Source organism: Abramis brama, assembly GCF_963993115.1.
Source record: "Abramis brama genome assembly, chromosome: 13".
Lineage (NCBI taxonomy): Eukaryota > Metazoa > Chordata > Actinopteri > Cypriniformes > Leuciscidae > Abramis > Abramis brama.
The window spans coordinates 17,132,527-17,152,658 of NC_139975.1; the positions used below are offsets into that span (position 1 = coordinate 17,132,527).

The following is a 20,132-nucleotide window of genomic DNA, read 5'->3' on the forward strand; positions in this document are numbered from 1 at the left end:
GGTTACAATCCACTTGTATTATGGACTCACAGAGATGGATTATTTCCTTAAATATCTTTGTCTATGTTTATGTCAAGAAGAAAGTCATATACATCTGGGATGGCATGAAGGAGAGTAAATGATGAGAGAATGCTCATGTTTTGGGTGGACTATCCTCGTACTGCTTGCAAGGGTAATTCACTGCTTGAGACTAAACTCTGTCAAGAGTAACCCCCCCCACCCCCCACTGGGGGCCTTATTTTGTCTCAGTTCAAGGGTCTCATTTTATTTATTTATTTTCTAAATAAAAACGATATATTTAACCCTATACATTTAAATGAATTACTTCTTACCAACACTGAGGTAGGCTATGTTTGTTTATTTTTCTGTCACTCTATTACAGCGTGGAAAACACATTTTTCAATTAAGAAATTAGCAAACATTCACAGACCTAAAGTAATATTTAGGTAAAAACCAACCTCAAGAAATAAGATAATTGAGCAGCAGCGCCACCGTCCGTCCGTCCAAATGCTTAATACACAGAAGAGTTGCAAAAGTCCGACTAGTGGAAGAAATTCGTGCTGAGCTGTAGATACGCCAGTCTCTGGAAGGCTGCGTGTGGGATTCACTGCTTGAGACTAAACTCTGTCAAGAGTTAGTTATCCGAACGATTGCTTTGGAAATAGCAGATTTTTTCTCAAGTAAAGATCTACTTTCAACATTTATATTCATATTTCCATCTGACATCCAATGCAATGATCAAATTTATTACTCTTTTTGTTGAATTGTGCATCATTTATCAGACTCTGGGTGATATCACTGAAGGTGAGAGATCTTTATGTTCTCTTTCTATACGAAACGATAATCTTCACTGGACTGAGTTATTTTTGTACATAACTTGTGCTTTCTCAACCTGTATTTCGTACGTTAAGCAGCAATAGGGTTCAAATGAAGAACAGCTGTGATTTTGTTTACCTTTACGGACTATCAGGTCTTTGTTGAAAAATGGAGATTTTATTTTAGTTTTTAGGAGCGAATTAATTGGATAGTATATGTAGGCTAAATTGTCAAACTAAATAACTTTTTTAAAGTTCTTTGTGTGTTGTAGCCGTGCTCGTTTTCCCACTAGCCATTTATTATCAAAGCTCAAATGCCATTCAGTTGCGCACTAGATTTCTTGGATGATTCAGAATCATAAGTGATTCAGACTCCAGAGTGAATGAAATTTTGACGTACTTGGTCAATGAGCTGTTTGAACAAAACATAGACATAAACATACTTTGTTTCATCCATTAAGCGTTTAATGTAGCCAGAAACATATGATTAACATGCTAACTATTTGATGTATGATGTCCATACTGTCTAAGCAGTTGTAATTATAACCCAGTGACCCAGTAAATGACTGAGTGTGAGCTCACCATCTGTGACAGGGCCCTAATTTGACCTATTAAAGGAAGAACTTTAACTATATGTCACCTATGGGTTGATTGTCCCACTGTGGGGGCAAAAAAAAAAAACCCAAAACATAAATAAATCAAAGTCTAGCCATGTATATGCTATGCATGTGAACTTATTAACTGAAACAAATAGCATGCTCATAAATATGTATTGTCATTTCGCATATTTACGTTATTTTATGTGATTAAAAGTGGGTAATGTGAGTAAAGTGGTTTGGCTTTCTGCACAGTTCCAAATAGTTTGTGAAAATGAGAACAACATTTTCCTCACAAATTAGGAAAGTTTTTTATTTTTTAGGGCCACTACATAATGTTTTCCAGGTAGGGTAAGGCAGACTGGGTATTGACAAATGCTGAGTCACAGTCTTGGTATGATCCTGTAGACAGCTGCAGTCAGTCTCCATGAGTATGAATTCTACATTTATATATTTAACATAATTTATTTAAAGTCTGGCCATCTGTCCAGGACTCCAGGGTGTTTTCTCTATGGCCCGAGACTCTGGGATAAGCTCCAGCATCCCGGCAACATAGGACAAGCAGTTTGGAAATTGGATGGATGGATATTTGAAATGAGATCCCTCTAGGCCTGGCAACAACTTAGCATACTGTTATCCTCTTTCCATACACATCATTGGCTTAGATTCAGTTTTTCTTTTGCTCAGACATGTCTCAATTTTTACCACGAAGAAGAAAACGGTGATTTGTTGGGATCAGGGAGAGTACATTGAACTACTTATTGAGTACTTTTTATTGGTTGCAAGAATACATACCATAACTCAATAATTATCCATCCATTTTCTATATTTGCTTGTCGTAGGTATATCACTGTAGTCTTTCCTGGCGTGTCTTGGGCCAAAGGCAGGGAAACACCCTAGACAGGGTGGCCAGCTCAATAATTAAATATTACACTTAAAAAGTAATAAGTACCTTCTTGCAGAGTTCTCACAGTCATGGATAACCTGGAAATATGTGGGAATTTTAGGCCTAAAACTTTTTCATACATGGTAGGGCTCGACATTCAGCCTGTACATCAGTCATTTACTTGTCTGAATAAAAAAAGTTACTTTTCCGGGAAAACAAAAAGGATTTGTCTGTGTGTGTGGTGTAAATGTAATTTTATTCTGAAGCAATATTCATATCAGTGTTCTATCAGCTCTTACTTAGCCTACTTAAATCAGTATATTTGTGATATTTGCCCCCATAAATTGGTTTATAGGGCATTTTTTACGTTTATAAAGGGATTTTTTTCCCTAACCTTATTAATTGTGTCACCTTTTATATCAAGTTCTTACATTTTATTGATAAATTCAATTAATAAAACCAAATAGAATCAGTATAAAGAATATCCATATTTCCCTGCAGAGGAAACACAAAAGCTGGTTAGTAGCAGAAGCAAAATGCCGCAGTTTCTGTTTCTGTGAGTTTATTTGCATGTGTGCTTCCATTCATTTGTTTTGGTTTCTCCTCTATAGTCTCATACAGATACAGCTTGCGCAAGCTTCAACTGGTGCAAACTTGTTAGCGTCAATACATTATCTATTACCAATCGCGTTTACACATTGAATGTAATAAAATTAGAATCATTCTTGCCCAAAAAGGGGGCAAGAATATTCTTGGAAATATTTCCATACAGTGCTCGACATTAACACTTGTCTGCTAGGGAACTTTTTGGGCAAGAATGATTCTAATTTTATTACATTCAATGTGTAAACGCGATTGGTAATAGATAATAGAAACCAAAACAAATGAATTCAAGCACACATGCAAAGAAACTATATTATATATATATATACACACATATATATATATATATATATATATATATATATATATATATATATATATATATATATACATACACTCAGCCACTCCAGTGTTTACTAAAACTTTGGTATTTGGAATATAGCTGAAATAAATTAAAAACTTAAACTAAAATAAATTAAAGGTAAACAGGGATATTTTTAATAAAAATGATAAACAACAAAATGATAAAATTACTAAAAGTAAATTTAAAATGAAAGTTGAAAATATAAAAACAAAAGCTAATTTGAAACATTAACAAATAATTTAATAGTATACATGTAAACACTAAAGTTCTAAAATAACACTGAGCCCCTCCAAAATATTTTTGTCATAATAACTCCTCCCAGTAATACAATCTTTATAAAATGACTTTCAAAGATCCTAATCCAGTAAACAGACTTGGAAACCCTGAATTGGCTGAATCTTCAGTTTTCTGTGCGCAGGAACTTTTGGCAAACATGTTTTTGGCATTGGTTGAAACAGTTCTGTCCTAGATTTCAGTTGATGCTGATACATACTGTACAGTACAGTATTGAACTTTGGTTGCTTCTCAGTATATTTTTTCCTGTAATAAGCTTATTTTTAGGGAATGCTCACAGTTATAGACTGAAAAAAAAAAATGGGAAAAAAAGTTCCCCCAAAGAGTTTTAAAGGTTTATGTATGTGAAACCGGAAAAAAAGTGTGTGAGAGGAAAGAATGATGATAGTGGATGTGGTGCATGGAAACAAAAACAGAAGTGGTCGGGGATCTTTTTCTGTGGTGCTGGGACTGCAGGATACTGATGATGCAGCTGATTTAATGCTGCGATGTGCCTGCCAATATTTTGACTCAATCTTTTGGAAGGTGACTTTTTGAAAATGTTTAGAGATCAAAGCCCAAAATCTAGTTTTACTTCAGGTTTTATTTTATGTTTGCTGTCAGGCTCAGCGTCTGCCTACCATGACACCAATGAAGTTGTGCATGAGGACGAGACTTACTACCCCCCTCAGCTGGACTACAAACGTAAGTACTTTCACAAATGAAACAGTATGACTAATAGTGAAATGCTACAGTTACTTTAAAACCTTTTTTTTTTTTTTTTGCCATCAGATCCACAGTGGTGCCATACACTTAAGCTATCCAACGGGGAAGTGTCCTGTTCTTCCCCTCGAGGCGGGCGCTACCAGAGCTCGCTTGGGACTCGCTGTCTGCTCTCCTGTGATCGAGGATATAAACGGCTGGGGCGATCATCTTTGCAGTGCATGCCCAATCGCCGCTGGTCTGGAACCGCTATCTGTCGAAGTAAGTACTTAAAGGTTGTATCAGCGATTTCAGGCCCAAAAAAGGCCCAAACATAAATTATCACATTCATCTAATCTTTCGTAACGATCCGCTAGCTGCCCGCCCCATAAGCAGGTCGTCAAAAAAACGCGTCTCTGTAGGCAGCCTAGGCTTTGAGATCTGCACACAAAAACAATTGGTTTCACCAACCACTCAAAACCAAAATAAATAGTGTTCCAACCAATCACCGACAGGGGGTGGGTGTTTGTGAGGTTTTGCGCTCATGCACGGCTGCACGCAAAAGTCGGAGAACACGAGCATAAAACCTCACAACACCCACCCCCTGTCGGAATGAATGTGATGTTTTGTGTTTGGGCCTTTTTTGGGCCTGAAATCGATGATACAACCTTTAAAAGGTGTCAAAATAATTGTACCACAGAAACTAGTCCTTTGATTAAGAAAAAAACTTGTATTAGGCAGCTGCTGCAGAGTACTTGACAAAATCTGTCCTTACTTGCACCGTGTGTTTATATTATGTCTGAATCCCTCAGAGGTGCGTTGTCATGTTCTGCCTCTGATTGACCACGGTATGTACAGTTGCACCCGTGGTTTTGTGGTAGACTCCAGGTGTGACTATACCTGCTATGAAGGCTACCAGATTGAGGGAGATCGCTACCGTATGTGCCAAGAAGAGGGGAAATGGAGCGGCGCAGAACCGACGTGTGCAGGTACAGTAAAGTCATCTATCTGGAAATCTAGTCTAATGTATTTAGTTTCCAAATGCCATTATGTAGGCCAATTTCTCCAGTTCTCCCAAATCAGAAAGAAGACGTTGTAATATTTAATAAAAATTGCATTGTTTCAGATCATGACCCCCCCAAACTGAAATGTCCTTTGTCCAGAGTGAAGGTAGCAGAACCAGGAAAACTAACTGTCGTGGTTTCCTGGGAGCGTCCTGTTGCTAAGGATACAGCTGACAGAACACTACAGTATGTGTATCACATTTTATGAAAGCCATCCAACTTCCTCTACTGTGTGTTAAATAGGCTACCTATAAATAGCCTTTTTGTGATCCCTCATCAGGGTCTTGCGAAATGGACTGGAGTCTGGGTCCGACTTTCCAGAAGGAACACATGTGATTCGATATAAAGCCTACGACCAGGCTCGCAACACAGCGACTTGCAAGTTTACTGTGCATGTTGAAGGTAAAGCCAGCATAGAACTTTGATTTGCTTCTGTTTCACTTAAAGTTCACTTAAAAATTTAAATTGTGTCATCATTTAATCACCCTCATGTTGTTGTTTTTCTTCTGTGGAACAAAAATAATGGACCTCACTGACTTTCATTATATGGGCAAAAAGCACTGAGACATTTTTCTAAATTTTGTGTTCCAGAGGAAAAAGTCATGAGAAATGATGACAGAATTTTTATTTTTGGGTGAACTATCCATTTAACTATAATCAGTATTATTAAAATATGACTAGAAAAAGTAAAAACAGTGGTAAATCCTCTAAAGTGAAATATTCTTTCCTTCAGTGAGAAGGTGTCCAAAGCTAAAGCCGCCTATGCATGGCTACCTGATATGCTCATCTGATGGCAATAATTATGGGGCTATATGTGAATACCATTGTGATCCTGGCTTTGAAAGGACAGGTTTTGCGACACGTGTTTGTCAGCTCAACCGCAGCTGGTCCGATGAGGCTGCTCAGTGTGTATGTGAGTATGTGGTTTAGCTTAAGTGTGTTTTTAATTGAAATGCATATATACATTCAAATAGTAAAATAGAACATGCATGCATACACGTACACACACATACAGTGAGGAAAATAAGTATTTGAACACCCTGCTATTTTGCAAGTTCTCCCACTTAGAAATCATGGAGGGGTCTGAAATTGTCATCGTAGGTGCATGTCCACTGCGAGAGACAATCTAAAAAAAAAATCCAGAAATCACAATGTATGATTTTTTTAACTATTTATTTGTATGATACAGCTGCAAATAAGTATTTGAACACCTGAGAAAATCAATGTTAATATTTGGTACAGTAGCCTTTGTTTGCAATTACAGAGGTCAAACGTTTCCTGTAGTTTTTCACCAGGTTTGCACACACTGCAGGAGGGATTTTGGCCCACTCCTCCACACAGATCTTCTCTAGATCAGTCAGGTTTCTGGGCTGTCGCTGAGAAACACGGAGTTTGAGCTCCCTCCAAAGATTCTCTATTGGGTTTAGGTCTGGAGACTGGCTAGGCCACGCCAGAACCTTGATATGCTTCTTACAGAGCCACTCCTTGGTTATCCTGGCTGTGTGCTTCGGGTCATTGTCATGTTGGAAGACCCAGCCTCGACCCATCTTCAGTGCTCTAACTGAGGGAAGGAGGTTGTTCCCCAAAATCTCGCAATACATGGCCCCGGTCATCCTCTCCTTAATACAGTGCAGTCGCCCTGTCCCACGTGCAGAAAAACACCCCCAAAGCATGATGCTACCACCCCCATGCTTCACAGTAGGGATGGTGTTCTTGGGATGGTACTCATCATTCTTCTTCCTCCAAACACGTGGAATTATGACCAAAAAGTTCTATTTTTCTAAAAGTTCTAAGTTCTAGCACATGACTTTCTCCCATGACTCCTCTGGATCATCCAAATGGTCATTGGCAAACTTAAGATGGGCCTTGACATGTGCTGGTTTAAGCAGGGGAACCTTCCGTGCCATGCATGATTTCAAACCATGACGTCTTAGTGTATTACCAACAGTAACCTTGGAAACGGTGGTCCCAGCTCTTTTCAGGTCATTGACCAGCTCCTCCCGTGTAGTTCTGGGCTGATTTCTCACCTTTCTTAGGATCATTGAGACCCCATGAGGTGAGATCTTGCATGGAGCCCCAGTCCGAGGGAGATTGACAGTCATGTTTAGCTTCTTCCATTTTCTAATGATTGCTCCAACAGTGGACCTTTTTTCACCAAGCTGCTTGGCAATTTCCCCGTAGCCCTTTCCAGCCTTGTGGAGGTGTACAATTTTGTCTCTAGTGTCTTTGGACAGCTCTTTGGTCTTGGCCATGTTAGTAGTTGGATTCTTACTGATTGTATGGGGTGGACAGGTGTCTTTATGCAGCTAACGACCTCAAACAGGTGCATCTAATTTAGGATAATAAATGGAGTGGAAGTGGACATTTTAAAGGCAGACTAACAGGTCTTTGAGGGTCAGAATTCTAGCTGATAGACAGGTGTTCAAATACTTATTTGCAGCTGTATCATACAAATAAATAGTTAAAAAATCATATATTGTGATTTCTGGATTTTGTTTTTAGATTATGTTTCTCACAGTGGACATGCACCTACGATGACAATTTCAGACCCCTCCATGATTTCCAAGTGGGAGAACTTGCAAAATAGCAGGGTGTTCAAATACTTATTTTCCTCACTGTATATACCAACCCCAAATTTTAGTTTATAACTTTGTTTTAGTAGTTTAGAAATAATTTATATTTAAAAAAAAATGAAGTTATATTTCATTACATAGTGATTGAAATTGCATATAAAATATTTGATTGTAAAACATTTTTCTCCAAGTGTGTGAAATGTTTGCTTTTTCTTGTAGTAATGGCAATAAAAACAGATGTCAGGTCTGCTGGTGCTCTGCTTGACCAGTTTTATGAAAAGAGAAAGCTTCTTGTTGTATCTACTCCAGATAATGCTAACCAGAACTACAGGCTTCAGAACATTATGCTACAGGTAATATAGATACTTCTTTCACTCTAACAAACAATCAGAGGAAAGAAGAGTGTACAACTATATGATTGTGGGAATGTTCTGAGACAGAAAGCTGAGTGTGGTCTGGATCTGCGACATGTGACCGTGATTGAGCTGTTAGGAACTCCACCTCGCGCAGTGGGGCGCATCAAAGAACAGCGTCTAGAGCCTGAGGTCATAGAGGGTCTTAGGTAACTCACTATCTACAGCAGTGTTTACATGTTAAATACCATTATATTTAACTATTGTATTGGCAACTGAAATATTACAAAAAAAAGTCAACATGGAATTTGGAATGCACTGATCATAATTTTTCATGGCTGATTTTTTTTTTCCAAGCAAATTTATTTGTCATTTATTTACTCTATTACAGGCCAAACTAACTTTATACAAAAAAAAAATATATATATATATATCTGTAGCCATTTGAAATTAGAGGCAACCACTGCATTTTAATCACGATCTAAACAAAGAGGCTACACGTAACATGAGCAGTTGTTTTTCAGATTTGTGAGATTATGCTGCATAAAACACCTGCACCAAACAAAAACAGCAGACAGACTGAATAAAAATGCAAATTATCTCTGTCAGTAGGTGGCGCTTATATAGCGTTTCCTTGGTTACCGCTGTACACAAAGCAGCGCTGCATTTATACTCACTACTTAGTTTAATAGGATTATATGGAGATTGAGGAAAAGAAAATGCCATCAACTTTTCTGAAGATACATTCATATTAACCCCCACCCCAAATTCAATATTTATATTTTTCTTCCAATATTTCGAGCATCACAAACAGTGAGCTAGCAGTGCCTGGTACTCTTTGCGTCCATCTTCAGCAAGTCCCGTCTCTGGCCTGTGTACAACCAAATTACATTTTTGGCAAATGATTGCAATGCAATTTACACTATCAGTCAATTTCCAGTTGATACAATCAAGATCCCATTACTTGTTTTGTCACTGAATATCCTTTTTCAAATAAAATGGGGTGCAAACTGGATTTCATGCTGACTTTATGTTCCGGCAGAGACATATTGGCCAGTCTAATTTCTATTCAAGACCTGGTCTTATTTTTATACAAGCCACATAACAGTTTTGGACAAGACACGAGATGCAAGGTTTTGCATCAACAGTGACTCTATACTGAAGGAAATCACTTTGCTGATGCTCTGTACTATGGATGTATTCTTTCAATCTAAAAGAGGTAAATGTTTGTTTTTTGTATGTAACAGACAGGCACTGTATATCTCGACAGCCTATTTCACCATGGTGTTGCTGGATGAATACGGTGTGGACCGGGAGCGCTTTGTTAACCCCACAACCTCTGATGAGCTCTACTCATATGTAGAAGAGTACCTCCTCACTGAGGAGGAGCGAGAGAGACTGGAGATGAACAGGGACTTCTGTGACTGACCTCGGTCTGATCAACTCCAGATCTACGTGGGGGGCATGGTGATGTTGTGGGTGGGAGTTTTCCTTATTGCAGTTGGTCATCAGGATGCATGCACCCCCTGAGCATGTTTCCTAGATGAATAGTCATTTGAAACCACATATTGTAGCCATTATTAATAGAGAATCACAGCTGGAAATGTGATTTAATATGGAACAGGTTTTAATCTGCAAGTGGGAAAACTGCCGGGCAGGGTTGCAAAAGATACACATATTCGGAGGAAAAATCATTTTAACCATCTATAATCGAGTGCACAGCACACAATGCAGATTCTTAAAAATATTTAATATTTATTAAATGCAAGTATTTCTATGTAGCTCCTAAAAATAATGTGCTCACGGAAGTAAATCTGCATTATGTCATTAAAATACATTGGGTTAAAATATGTGAAACTTTTTGGGCCATACATCAAGTGCACATTTAAAACCAAAATGCTATTCAAATAAAACATTTACTGTGTCCAAAGTTCATTTTTTAGAACAGCATTCAAATGATGTTGTATTTGAAAACATCACATCCATTTAGCTGCAATGTTTATAGGAAATAAATACAATTAACATATACACACTGCATATTTCCACATCATTATTTTTGAACTGCCTTGAATGTTTAAAATATAAAAGATGCATTAACCTAAAAAAAGTCTTTAAAATATTACAGGGATGCACAGCTGTAACAGAAACACACAAGCGTTGTGGAATGTGTAAACCTCTGTCCTGATCATGGCCTGGGGGGGATTGCACAATATCCTTACTTGGCTTTTCCCATGGATGAGCGCAGTGGAAGAGTGCCCTCTGCCCAAGAGTCGGGGTACTGCATCATCTTTTTCCACAGCAAGATCTCCTCCCCTGTGGAGTCTGCCACCCACTCGTCATTTCCTTCCATGACAGTCGCTGTGTGTGCAAACATCAGTTTCAGATGACTTGAATACTTGTATTCAGCAAAGATGCATTCAACTGATCAAATTGTAATTTATAATGTTACAAAAGATTTCTATTTTAAATAAATGCTGTTCTTTTGAACTTTCTATTCATCAAAGAATCCTGAGAAAAATTATCATGGTGTCCACAAAAATATTAAGCAGCACAACCGTTTTCAACATTGATAGGAACAAGAAAAGTTTCTTGAGCACCAAATCAACATATTAGAATGATTTCTGAAGGATATTGTGAAACTGATGACTGGAGTAATGATGCTGAAAATTCAACTTTGCAATAACAGGAAAAAATACAGCATTTTAAAATACATTTAAAACAGAAAATAGTTCATTTTTACTGTATTTTTGATCAAATAAATGAAGCCTTAGTGAAAATTAGAGCCTTCTATCAAAAACATTAACTTCTTATGGCAGACTTTTGTATGGCAGTGTATACATTATCAACTCAAGTTTTATTAATATCAATAAAAATTGACTGAAGAAAAAAACAAAACAAAAAACACCTGGATGGTGTAACAGGGACACTTCTTAATTTGGTGCCTCCAGTTGGTGAATCCAATAATTTAATCAACGTTAAAGGCTTCTGTATTGATTTCAACTCAAGGAATATGAAGCAATGGATTCTCCTACCTGCTCCCAAGCTGAGGCGAACTCCACCCAGGAAGTCGTTGCTGGACAGGGTCTCTCTGTCCCAGACAGTGAGCTCCAGACACATGTCCTTCAGCTGCTCCACACTCAGATTTTTATACACAAATGTGTGGTTGTAATTTGGGTTGTGTGTCTTCTTCACAACTGGAGTCTTCTTCTTTGAGGAAGACTTGCTCTTTGATGGCAGCAGATACCTGAGGGGCAGAATTATTGGCAAAAATAAACAAAAGCAAAAAAGTCCTTTTAAATTGGGTAGAGGGAATGAAACAGATGTTTGCAAACCCTTTCACAAAGGAATCACATGTGCCTCCTGCTCTCATGGCTGTCAGATGTTTGGCCTCTTTGATCAACACATGCAGCTCAGCACCATCTGCAGGTTTGGTATTTTTCCCTTTATTGGAGAAAAGAGGCATAATTTACTATGTAACACTAGCTAAAGATTTTAATAGATATGTTAACTGTGTGTTTCCTCACCTTTTCCATTAGAGTCCTCTGTATGCGTCTTATTTGCTGTGACATATTTAAGTGAAATCACCAGCTCTCCTTTGTATTGATCGAATGGAGATGATGCTAAATGGGCAGCTGCCTATGAAGACACGCAGGAAAAAACGTAAAGGGAATATGAAACAAAACAATTTGAGAGCAGTGACATTTCTGTGGCATCAAAACGACCATAAAAGTGTATTACCTTTCCTCTAAGAGCCATACACTCTACAACTGCCGAGTCAATGTCATGGCTATCCAGTGGTACCTCCACCTCACCCAGAAAGGCATTGCGGCCAAAACGGTCATAGTGCCAAACAGAGAGTTGTAGTGTGCGAGTCATCAGCTGGGTGCGGCTGATAGAATACTAACACAAACGAGCACAAGACAGCTTGTCAAGATTAAATGTTTTTTAAAAGTAAGAGGTTGCCATGATGGAGCTTTAGCCAGTTTGTTTAATCTGTTTGTGTGAACTGCACATGTTTATTCTAGATTAAAATGAGGCAAGCATAAAAACTAATATTTGTCTCGCTGTGACTCCCTGATAAGTGTACTTATCTTCTGTGTCAATAATCAAGCCCATTCGAAACTAGATGTTAGTGTGCAGTGTTGTAATTACCTGCCGTTAAAGCATTACATATAGACATAAGTGTTACTCAGTGGTATCAGTTTCTGATAGTATTTCTTGTTCCAAGCCATGAAATTTTTTTATTTTAGGGAGTTTAGTTTAGTTTAGTTTAGTTTAGCAGGGAATCAGTGTATTTAAAATGATACTTTTTAAAAATACTATCTGACAGAAATTGAAACAATACCTTCAGTGTTTCCTTAAAACTGGGGTTGATGTTATGTTTGATGGAAGTTTTCTTCTTGCTCTTGTCTGGGAGGAGGTAAGCCTTGACGTATCTGTGGAAAGGGATCAACCAATTCAGGGAGTTTAGCAGACTGAGTAATTTTCCCTCTGTAACGGGGAAACCCAATGGAATGAGTCACGGGTGGAAAATGATTATTCTTGGAAGGCAGTAAAGAACTGAGACCCTCTTAAGAAATCACTTCATAGGCTGTGTGGAGGCCCACTTACGGGTTGCACTTCTTTTTTGCTGCATCAGCATAAGCCAGCCCTTTACATTCATGGACCACAATAGACAGGCTCTGGCTGGACTCATTGTAGCTGAGAGAGAAGACAATATCTCCACTCACTTCCACACGGTCATAGTCTCCTGCTTCACTGTACACACTCATCATACTGCCAAGAGTGCTCTGTGGAATAAGAAATAAACAAAAAGCTGCCCAGCACATTCAAGTGTCTAATATTTCATTTTATTTAGTTTGTACACAAGACAAATTTAAACTATAAATAAACTGCACTTTATCTTGATTAATGCAAGTTTATTATTAATAATTTCTTTTAAAGTGTAATAATATTCATAATTAAAATAATATTTAAATTAAGGTAATTACCCTTGAGCCTCCCAGACTTCCCAAGCTTTTACCAAATTTCTGCCTGTGTATATTCACCAAGTTATCAATATCTTCTTCCTCCTCCTCATCCTCCTCCTGATAAAACAATTCATGCATGCCAATCAGGTAACTTTAGATTGCACATGAAGAATACAGTGCAAACATTTTAAATTGTTTGAACTTTATTCTTAATTAACTCACAGCATTAAGGCCAGGAACGGACTTGCTTCTATCTCTCATAGATGGCGCAGCGATTTCTGTTTCATCTTCATGTAAATCAAGTGTGGAGGCTGGTTTAATATCTATGAGAAAATAGTGTTTGCGCATTTAAAAGCCAGAGTGAAAAATAAATGTATGTATACTACCATTCAAAAGTTTGGGGTCAGTAAGATTTTGTAATGTTTTTGAAAGAAGTCTCTTTGAAAGAAGTTTATTTTATCAGAAATACAGCTAAAACTGTAATAATGTGAAATATTATCATTTAAAATAACCGTAATGTAATATATTCCTGTGATGGCCAAGCAGAATTTTCAGCATCAGTATATTTTTTCAGGTTTGATGAAAGTAAGTTGAAAACAACAGCATTTATTTGAAATAGTCTTTGCTGTCACTTTCAATTCTTATTCAAATCTATTTATTTTTTTTAAACTGACCCCAGACTTTTGAAAAGTATTGTATAACTCAAAATATAACTTACCTGACAGTTTGTGCACTCTTCTGACACTTTTCTTGAAAAGCCCATCCACGTCACGCAAAGAGTCAGAGCAGTAGTTCATGTGATGAATTAATGAGGCCTTATTTTGGTGGGACGATGGTGGAAAATTCATTGGAATAGGTGACACATAAGCAGAATTAGGAGAGAAAAAGCACATGGCTAAACTGGATAAAGTATGAATAAACACTTACTGTCTCAGTGGTAGAGGGGCTTTCACTGTTACCGGGGGCCATCAGGATGGACACAGCAGAGCCTGTGGGACTAGTCTTGGCTGTCAGTTCCTCTTTTCTAGAAGCAAATCAGAGGCTTGCATCACACTGCTACATCACAAGTCATGGATCTCTGTGCCTCTGGCTAAGATCTTACCTCTGCATTGAGGGGGTACTGTGGGAGGATTCAGTCTCAGTGCGACTGCTGCACAGACTGGCTTTTTCTATTGATTCTGTGTTGCTACGTTGTTGCTCTCGCACATCAAGTCCCTCATAAGCCTCAAGAGGTGAGCTGAGAGAAAGAAACAGGGTCAAGCACAGATGCTAGACAGAGCTGGCATCCTAATAAATCACATTCAAACACCTCAACCATTGTGATACTGGCATCAAAAGATTAGAATACACTCTCAGATAAAAATAGAATTTTCAATTACTCATCCTAACACCATTACAAACTGATTTGCTTTTATTTTTCCTGTAGAGAACACACAAAAAAATTCTTCCTTACCGTCAAGTTCCAAAATGGACGCTAAAAGCACCATAAAAGTGGTCCAATATGACTATATTAACCGATAAGTTCTCAAATCAAAGGTTGGACATTTATATTATCACATGCATTTGTTTTTATGTGTCTCGTAACCAAATATCATTAAATAAAACTGCACCTATTGGAGTTTGACAGCCTGCAGAGACTTGTACAGAAAAGATCTGTGAAGATCTTGTTGTCCCCACAAAGATACCAATATCCTAAATCCTTGACCGTATACGGACATTTTTTGGTCCCCATGAGGAAAACAGCTTATGAATAATTAACACAGAAATAGTCTGTGTGACCTTTAAAGGACCAGAGTGATATCACAATAATTGGAAAATAGCAAAAAAAAATTATGAAATTGTAAATATTCAAAAGAAGAACATTACACTGTTCAATCAGTAGAAACATGAGACTGTATAAATAGTGCTGATGACGACACACCTCTTATTTGCTAGAGCGACGTCCTTTAGTCTTGGTTTGGGCACAGGTACAGCTTGGCTGGAATTCAAGTCAGCTCTGTTTAACAGCATTTCCCCAGCCGTCTCTTTCTTTTTAACTAAAACAGAGAGATGTAAATTTCAAAATGGGGAAGTAAGAGGTGTATAATGATTAATCTCAAAACACTGCCAGCCATTATTCTCTAAAGTAAACCAGGGGCCAGTTGCATAAACATAGCCATTATGTTAAGACTGTGTCTTAAGAACTAGTATGATCAACTAGAAGTTAGTTAGGGGTAATCAGTCTTACTATTCGGTGTCAAATTAGACCAATCTACGTTTTTATGTTACTGACTTTAAAAAGTTATTAACAGTCTTAAAGAATAAAATTGGATGACTAACTTGTAAGACTAGTCTTAACAGTTTATGCAACTGGCCACAGATCATTATTCCTCTCTCTTTTCCTCTTCGTGAACACAGACAAAGAAAATCTACTTTCCATCCTTTATAAAAACAGAAAGAGTAGGTTCACATTGCTCCATCCGAGTGTCTGGCATCTGCTTCCTGTACTCACTCAGAGGCCTCTTCCTGAGGGAAACTCGGACTAAGTCGTGTCCAGGAGCTGCAGAGAAGCGGTTAACCCTTTCGTCATAGAACCAGTCTCCGGTGCTCATCTTCAGATCTCTGAGAGAGAGAGAGAGAGAGAGAGGAAAAAAAAAAAAAAAACTGAAATTGAGTTTCTGTTGAACATTAACCTTTTCCATTAAGCAAGGACCTCATTTTCCAGTCTAATGTGCCTCTTAATGACAGAGTTTTTTTAATGGACTGAGGCCAAAGAGAAGGATGCTGGGAGGCATGGGGTACAAACTCACATCTCTTTGGCACACACTGTGCACACCCAAGATCCGTTGGGTCGAACTGATTGGCATTTTCTGCAAACCTGATGTTTGCATACTCTGCACTGGCTGCCGTTGCCGGTCAGAAGGCCCATGGGCTCTTGGCAGCGGCCACAGCTGCGTTCACTGTATTTCCCACTGCCACGCTTCGCACCCTTTCTTCTGGTTTCCAGCAACTCGGATTTCAGCTTCCTAAGAGCACACAAATTAAGAATTATTTGCCTTTCCATGAATAGGGTACAAAATAGGCTACAATTTCTGATGTATGTGATTTTATTTTTCTAGCAGTACACATTAAATAAACATAAAAATTAAGCTATATTAATTCAGATATAAATATCTGTTGTAACAATGTAAAAAAAGTCTTTACTGTAGCTTCTGATCAATTTAATGTCCTTGCTGAATAAAAGTATTCATACTGACAAACTTTTGAACGGTAAAAAAAAAAAAAAGATTTGTAAAAAAACACACAATATAGTCAGTCAGTCAATATTTTAAGACCCGAAAATGATTTATTGCTATTAAAAAAAAAAAACTGATTACAGTCTATTTTAAATGAATAGTTTTATTTTAGTATGCTTTTCAAGAGCACAACAGTGACACTCACTTCACACGCATATCCTCCAAGCGCCTGAGCTCCTCATCCCGCCGAAGGACCTCTAGTATGAATTCTTGCTCCGAGTCCGTCAGTAAAGACACGTTGATCTCCATGTTCTGCACCATCCTCAAGAGTCAAGCCCTGCTTCTAAGGAATAGTAAAAAAAGACTTTGGATGCATTAAGTCAACAGAATATATTATGTCAACACAAATGAAAATTACAGAAACTCGTAGAACCACCTGCAACAATTTACTAAGGAACATACCAGTGTTGCACACAGACAGAAGCTCACCCAACCGAGAATAAGACATTTGCTTTTCAGAGATTAAGAGAAGAGACTAATATATATAATGAGAGTGTTACACAAATAAAGGAAGCCCTGCTGTTTGTGAAAAGGGAAGAGACCTGGACACAGGGCAGAACTGACAAATAAAGGGAGTGACCTTTCTCAGTGCCTTCACGCAGTGTCTGTCAGTGTCAGTGTGTCAGAGGCTCTTCGACACCTCTCTGCAGGAGCTGAGTAATTAAACAAGCACAAGGACACACTGTGACATGCAGCTCAACATGCAAATTAGTTGGCTACCAATGAGCCAATATCACAACAGGGAAGCAGAGATATTCCTATCCCTGTATCTACCACATAAATCAAGTATAAGCATATTAACATTAATAAATCATTTTTTAAAGCCAAGTAAATGTATTTATTTTGCAAAAAACAAACAAAAAAACACAGTACTTCTCACCATGTTCTTACTGAAAGGACGAAAATAATTCTCTGGTGGGAAGACATGGCCAGAGAGCATGAGAACCTTGTTTTGATTTGTCACTGTAAAATTATGGACAGCAAATCAATAAATTTTATGTTGTTTGAGATTAAATAGCTTAAGGCCAACTTAGTGTGGGAAAAGAGGCCCAAGCACTGGAATGTCATCAAGAAAAGAGGAAAACAACAGGCAGCCAGCTTATCACAAGAGTTACCACCCTTTAAGGATACACAACCATGGGTGGAGAGCTTTAATAAACCTTTTTTAAACGAGGCACTTATGATGATTATTACTCGAAAGCCTTGTAAATGCCCTAAAAAAAAATTCAATAACCTTCAATTACAGCTGGGTTGGTCTGTATCCAAAACAAATGACCCTCTGTGGCAAACTTTTTCCTCATTCTCATGTTTGCGGAAAATAGAAAGGATTCAAGTGAGCACCGCTAATGGCAACTTCATCCAGCTATAACAGTTACTGATAAAGATCAGGGCTGAGTTTCCCAAAAACATCGTAAACCTAAGTTGATCGTAGAACCGATGCTTTTGGGAAACGCAGCCCTGAAGGATCTGTGCTGCTCTAACACATGGACCACACACAAGAACATTAAATTCACTTAAACTAAATAATCCAACATTACATGTAAAAAGAGTCCGATATTAAACATAAATTTGTTAAAACAAACAAGTAGGAAAATAAAATGCAAATGTTACCACACGTTAAGATCTTAGGGGGAAAGGATAAAATAAACATCGTTCGTGACAATATCAACAACTGAAAAACTCTCGTTGTATCTTATAGGGAAGTGTTATTCTAAGGTAGAACATAAACAAAAAGTGTAATACAGTGTGTCGCATATTAAATAGATATATAACATCTCTAGCAAAATCTTTTTAAACGCGTTTTCAAATTCTCACTTACCAATGGCGCAGGATTTCCCCACACTCTTTCTCTCGTGTCCTTCTCCGTGCGAGCTCACTGACTTCCAGCTTTGCCAAACAAACGTCGCGTCCCGGAACAAAAGTTTGCAGTCACTGCAGCTCTGTCTGCGCGTCAGAGAAACTGGAAGACCAAGCAACAGGTGCGCGTCCACGATGCGCGCAGACGTCAGCGTGGAGTCCATGGACAAAAATCACATATTCGTGAGCGAGGTTATTGGTCTTCAGCGTTTTAAGATTTTAAAACCCTTCATACCAGATTTTTTATTCCACTAAGCAAAAATATATATATATATATATTCACTTGATATTTAATCTTCTCCAATATAGAAATTTTGCCTAAAAACCAACAAAAAAAAAGTATGCACAGCTATTTTTTTAATTATTTTCATGTCCATTAAAATGGACACCAGGACTAAAGCAACATAAAATACATCATATTTAACCATACTTATGAACTAGAGCTTAAACAAATACATTGTTAATTCGTTCCGAAGATTTTGATAATGCAATATGAAAAGGTAAGATGATAGGATGAAATATTTTTTGAGTCTTTTTGTTCCTTGCAGTGAATGAATCTATGTATGTGTGACGTGTCTATGTCTGTGTGTACTTGCTGGTTGATTTAATAAATATGGTTGTGTGCATTGTCGTATCAATGCATCAGTGTACACTCACCTAAAGGATTATTAGGAACACCTGTTCAATTTCTCATTAATGCAATTATCTAATCAACCAATCACATGGCAGTTGCTTCAATGCATTTAGGGGTGTGGTCCTGGTTCAAGACAATCTCCTGAACTCCAAACTGAATGTCAGAATGGGAAAGAAAGGTGATTTAAGCAATTTTGAGCGTGGCATGGTTGTTGGTGCCAGACGGGCCGGTCTGAGTATTTCACAATCTGCTCAGTTACTGGGATTTTCACGCACAACCATTTCTAGGGTTTACAAAGAATGGTGTGAAAAGGGAAAAACATCCAGTATGCGGCAGTCCTGTGGGCGAAAATGCCTTGTTGATGCTAGAGGTCAGAGGAGAATGGGCCGACTGATTCAAGCTGATAGAAGAGCAACTTTGACTGAAATAACCACTTGTTACAACCGAGGTATGCAGCAAAGCATTTGTGAAGTCACAACACGCACAACCTTGAGGCGGATGGGCTACAACAGCAGAAGACCCCACCGGGTACCACTCATCTCCACTACAAATAGGAAAAAGAGGCTACAATTTGCATGAGCTCACCAAAATTGGACAGTTGAAGACTGGAAAAATGTTGCCTGGTCTGATGAGTCTCGATTTCTGTTGAGACATTCAGATGGTAGAGTCAGAATTTGGCGTAAACAGAATGAGAACATGGACCCATCATGCCTTGTTACCACTGTGCAGGCTGGTGGTGGTGGTGTAATGGTATGGGGGATGTTTTCTTGGCACACTTTAGGCCCCTTAGTGCCAATTGGGCATCGTCTAAATGCCACGGCCTACCTGAGCATTGTTTCTGACCATGTACATCCCTTATGACCACTATGTACCCATCCTCTGATGGCTACTTCCAGCAGGATAATGCACATGTCACAAAGCTCGAATCATTTCAAATTGGTTTCTTGAACATGATAATGAGTTCACTGTACTAAAATGGCCCCCACAGTCACCAGATCTCAACCCAATAGAACATCTTTGGGATGTGGTGGAACGGGAGCTTCGTGCCCTGGATGTGCATCCCACAAATCTCCATCAACTGCAAGATGCTATCCTATCAATATGGGCCAACATTTCTAAAGAATGCTTTCAGCACCTTGTTGAATCAATGCCACGTAGAATTAAGGC

The 20,132-nt window shown here is 38.2% G+C and overlaps 2 protein-coding genes across 5 annotated transcripts; one reads left to right on the plus strand and one right to left on the minus strand.

Moving 5' to 3' along the window:
* Positions 1-603: 603 nt before the first annotated feature.
* srpx2 (sushi-repeat containing protein X-linked 2) lies at positions 604-10,258 on the plus strand. Its single transcript, XM_084133155.1, has 10 exons — positions 604-804; positions 4,162-4,242; positions 4,330-4,521; positions 5,052-5,228; positions 5,366-5,489; positions 5,584-5,705; positions 6,037-6,216; positions 8,096-8,229; positions 8,317-8,438; positions 9,477-10,258. Exons 1-10 carry the CDS (start codon positions 735-737, stop codon positions 9,655-9,657), a joined length of 1,383 nt encoding a protein of 460 aa, XP_083989281.1. The 5' UTR covers positions 604-734; the 3' UTR covers positions 9,658-10,258.
* Positions 9,961-18,441, minus strand: sytl4 (synaptotagmin-like 4). Of its 4 annotated transcripts, XM_084133152.1 has the most exons (19): positions 18,294-18,413; positions 17,355-17,437; positions 17,055-17,127; positions 16,620-16,757; positions 15,989-16,204; positions 15,691-15,800; positions 15,121-15,235; positions 14,302-14,436; positions 14,127-14,223; positions 13,918-14,014; positions 13,422-13,522; positions 13,221-13,316; positions 12,841-13,019; positions 12,575-12,665; positions 11,968-12,129; positions 11,754-11,865; positions 11,562-11,670; positions 11,262-11,473; positions 9,961-10,587 (listed from the first exon to the last, which is right to left on the minus strand). In XM_084133152.1, the coding sequence occupies exons 4-19, from the start codon at positions 16,733-16,735 to the stop codon at positions 10,445-10,447; spliced, it is 2,091 nt and encodes a 696-aa protein (XP_083989278.1). In that variant the 5' UTR covers positions 16,736-16,757; positions 17,055-17,127; positions 17,355-17,437; positions 18,294-18,413; the 3' UTR covers positions 9,961-10,444. The 4 variants fall into 4 exon arrangements, with proteins under 4 accessions (XP_083989278.1, XP_083989279.1, XP_083989277.1 ...); XM_084133153.1 differs by lacking the exon at positions 17,355-17,437 and having other exon boundaries at positions 13,221-13,313; positions 18,294-18,424; XM_084133151.1 differs by lacking the exon at positions 17,355-17,437 and having other exon boundaries at positions 18,294-18,424.
* Positions 18,442-20,132: the final 1,691 nt, after the last annotated feature.

What these genes read in the sequence shown, in the direction of transcription:
- srpx2 (XM_084133155.1), top strand. Translation starts at nt 735, where the DNA reads ATGATCAAATTTATTACTCTTTTTGTTGAATTGTGCATCATTTATCAG. An exon ending in TCTGGGTGATATCACTGAAG is followed by an intron (nt 805 to 4,161) that starts GTGAGAGATCTT and finishes GTTTGCTGTCAG; the next exon opens with GCTCAGCGTCTGCCTACCAT. An exon ending in CCCTCAGCTGGACTACAAAC is followed by an intron (nt 4,243 to 4,329) that starts GTAAGTACTTTC and finishes TTTTGCCATCAG; the next exon opens with ATCCACAGTGGTGCCATACA.
- sytl4 (XM_084133150.1), bottom strand. Translation starts at nt 16,735, where the DNA reads ATGGTGCAGAACATGGAGATCAACGTGTCTTTACTGACGGACTCGGAG. An exon ending in CCTCAGGAAGAGGCCTCTGA is followed by an intron (nt 15,236 to 15,690) that starts GTGAGTACAGGA and finishes TCTCTGTTTTAG; the next exon opens with TTAAAAAGAAAGAGACGGCT. An exon ending in TGTGATTCCTTTGTGAAAGG is followed by an intron (nt 11,474 to 11,561) that starts GTTTGCAAACAT and finishes TCTGCCCCTCAG; the next exon opens with GTATCTGCTGCCATCAAAGA.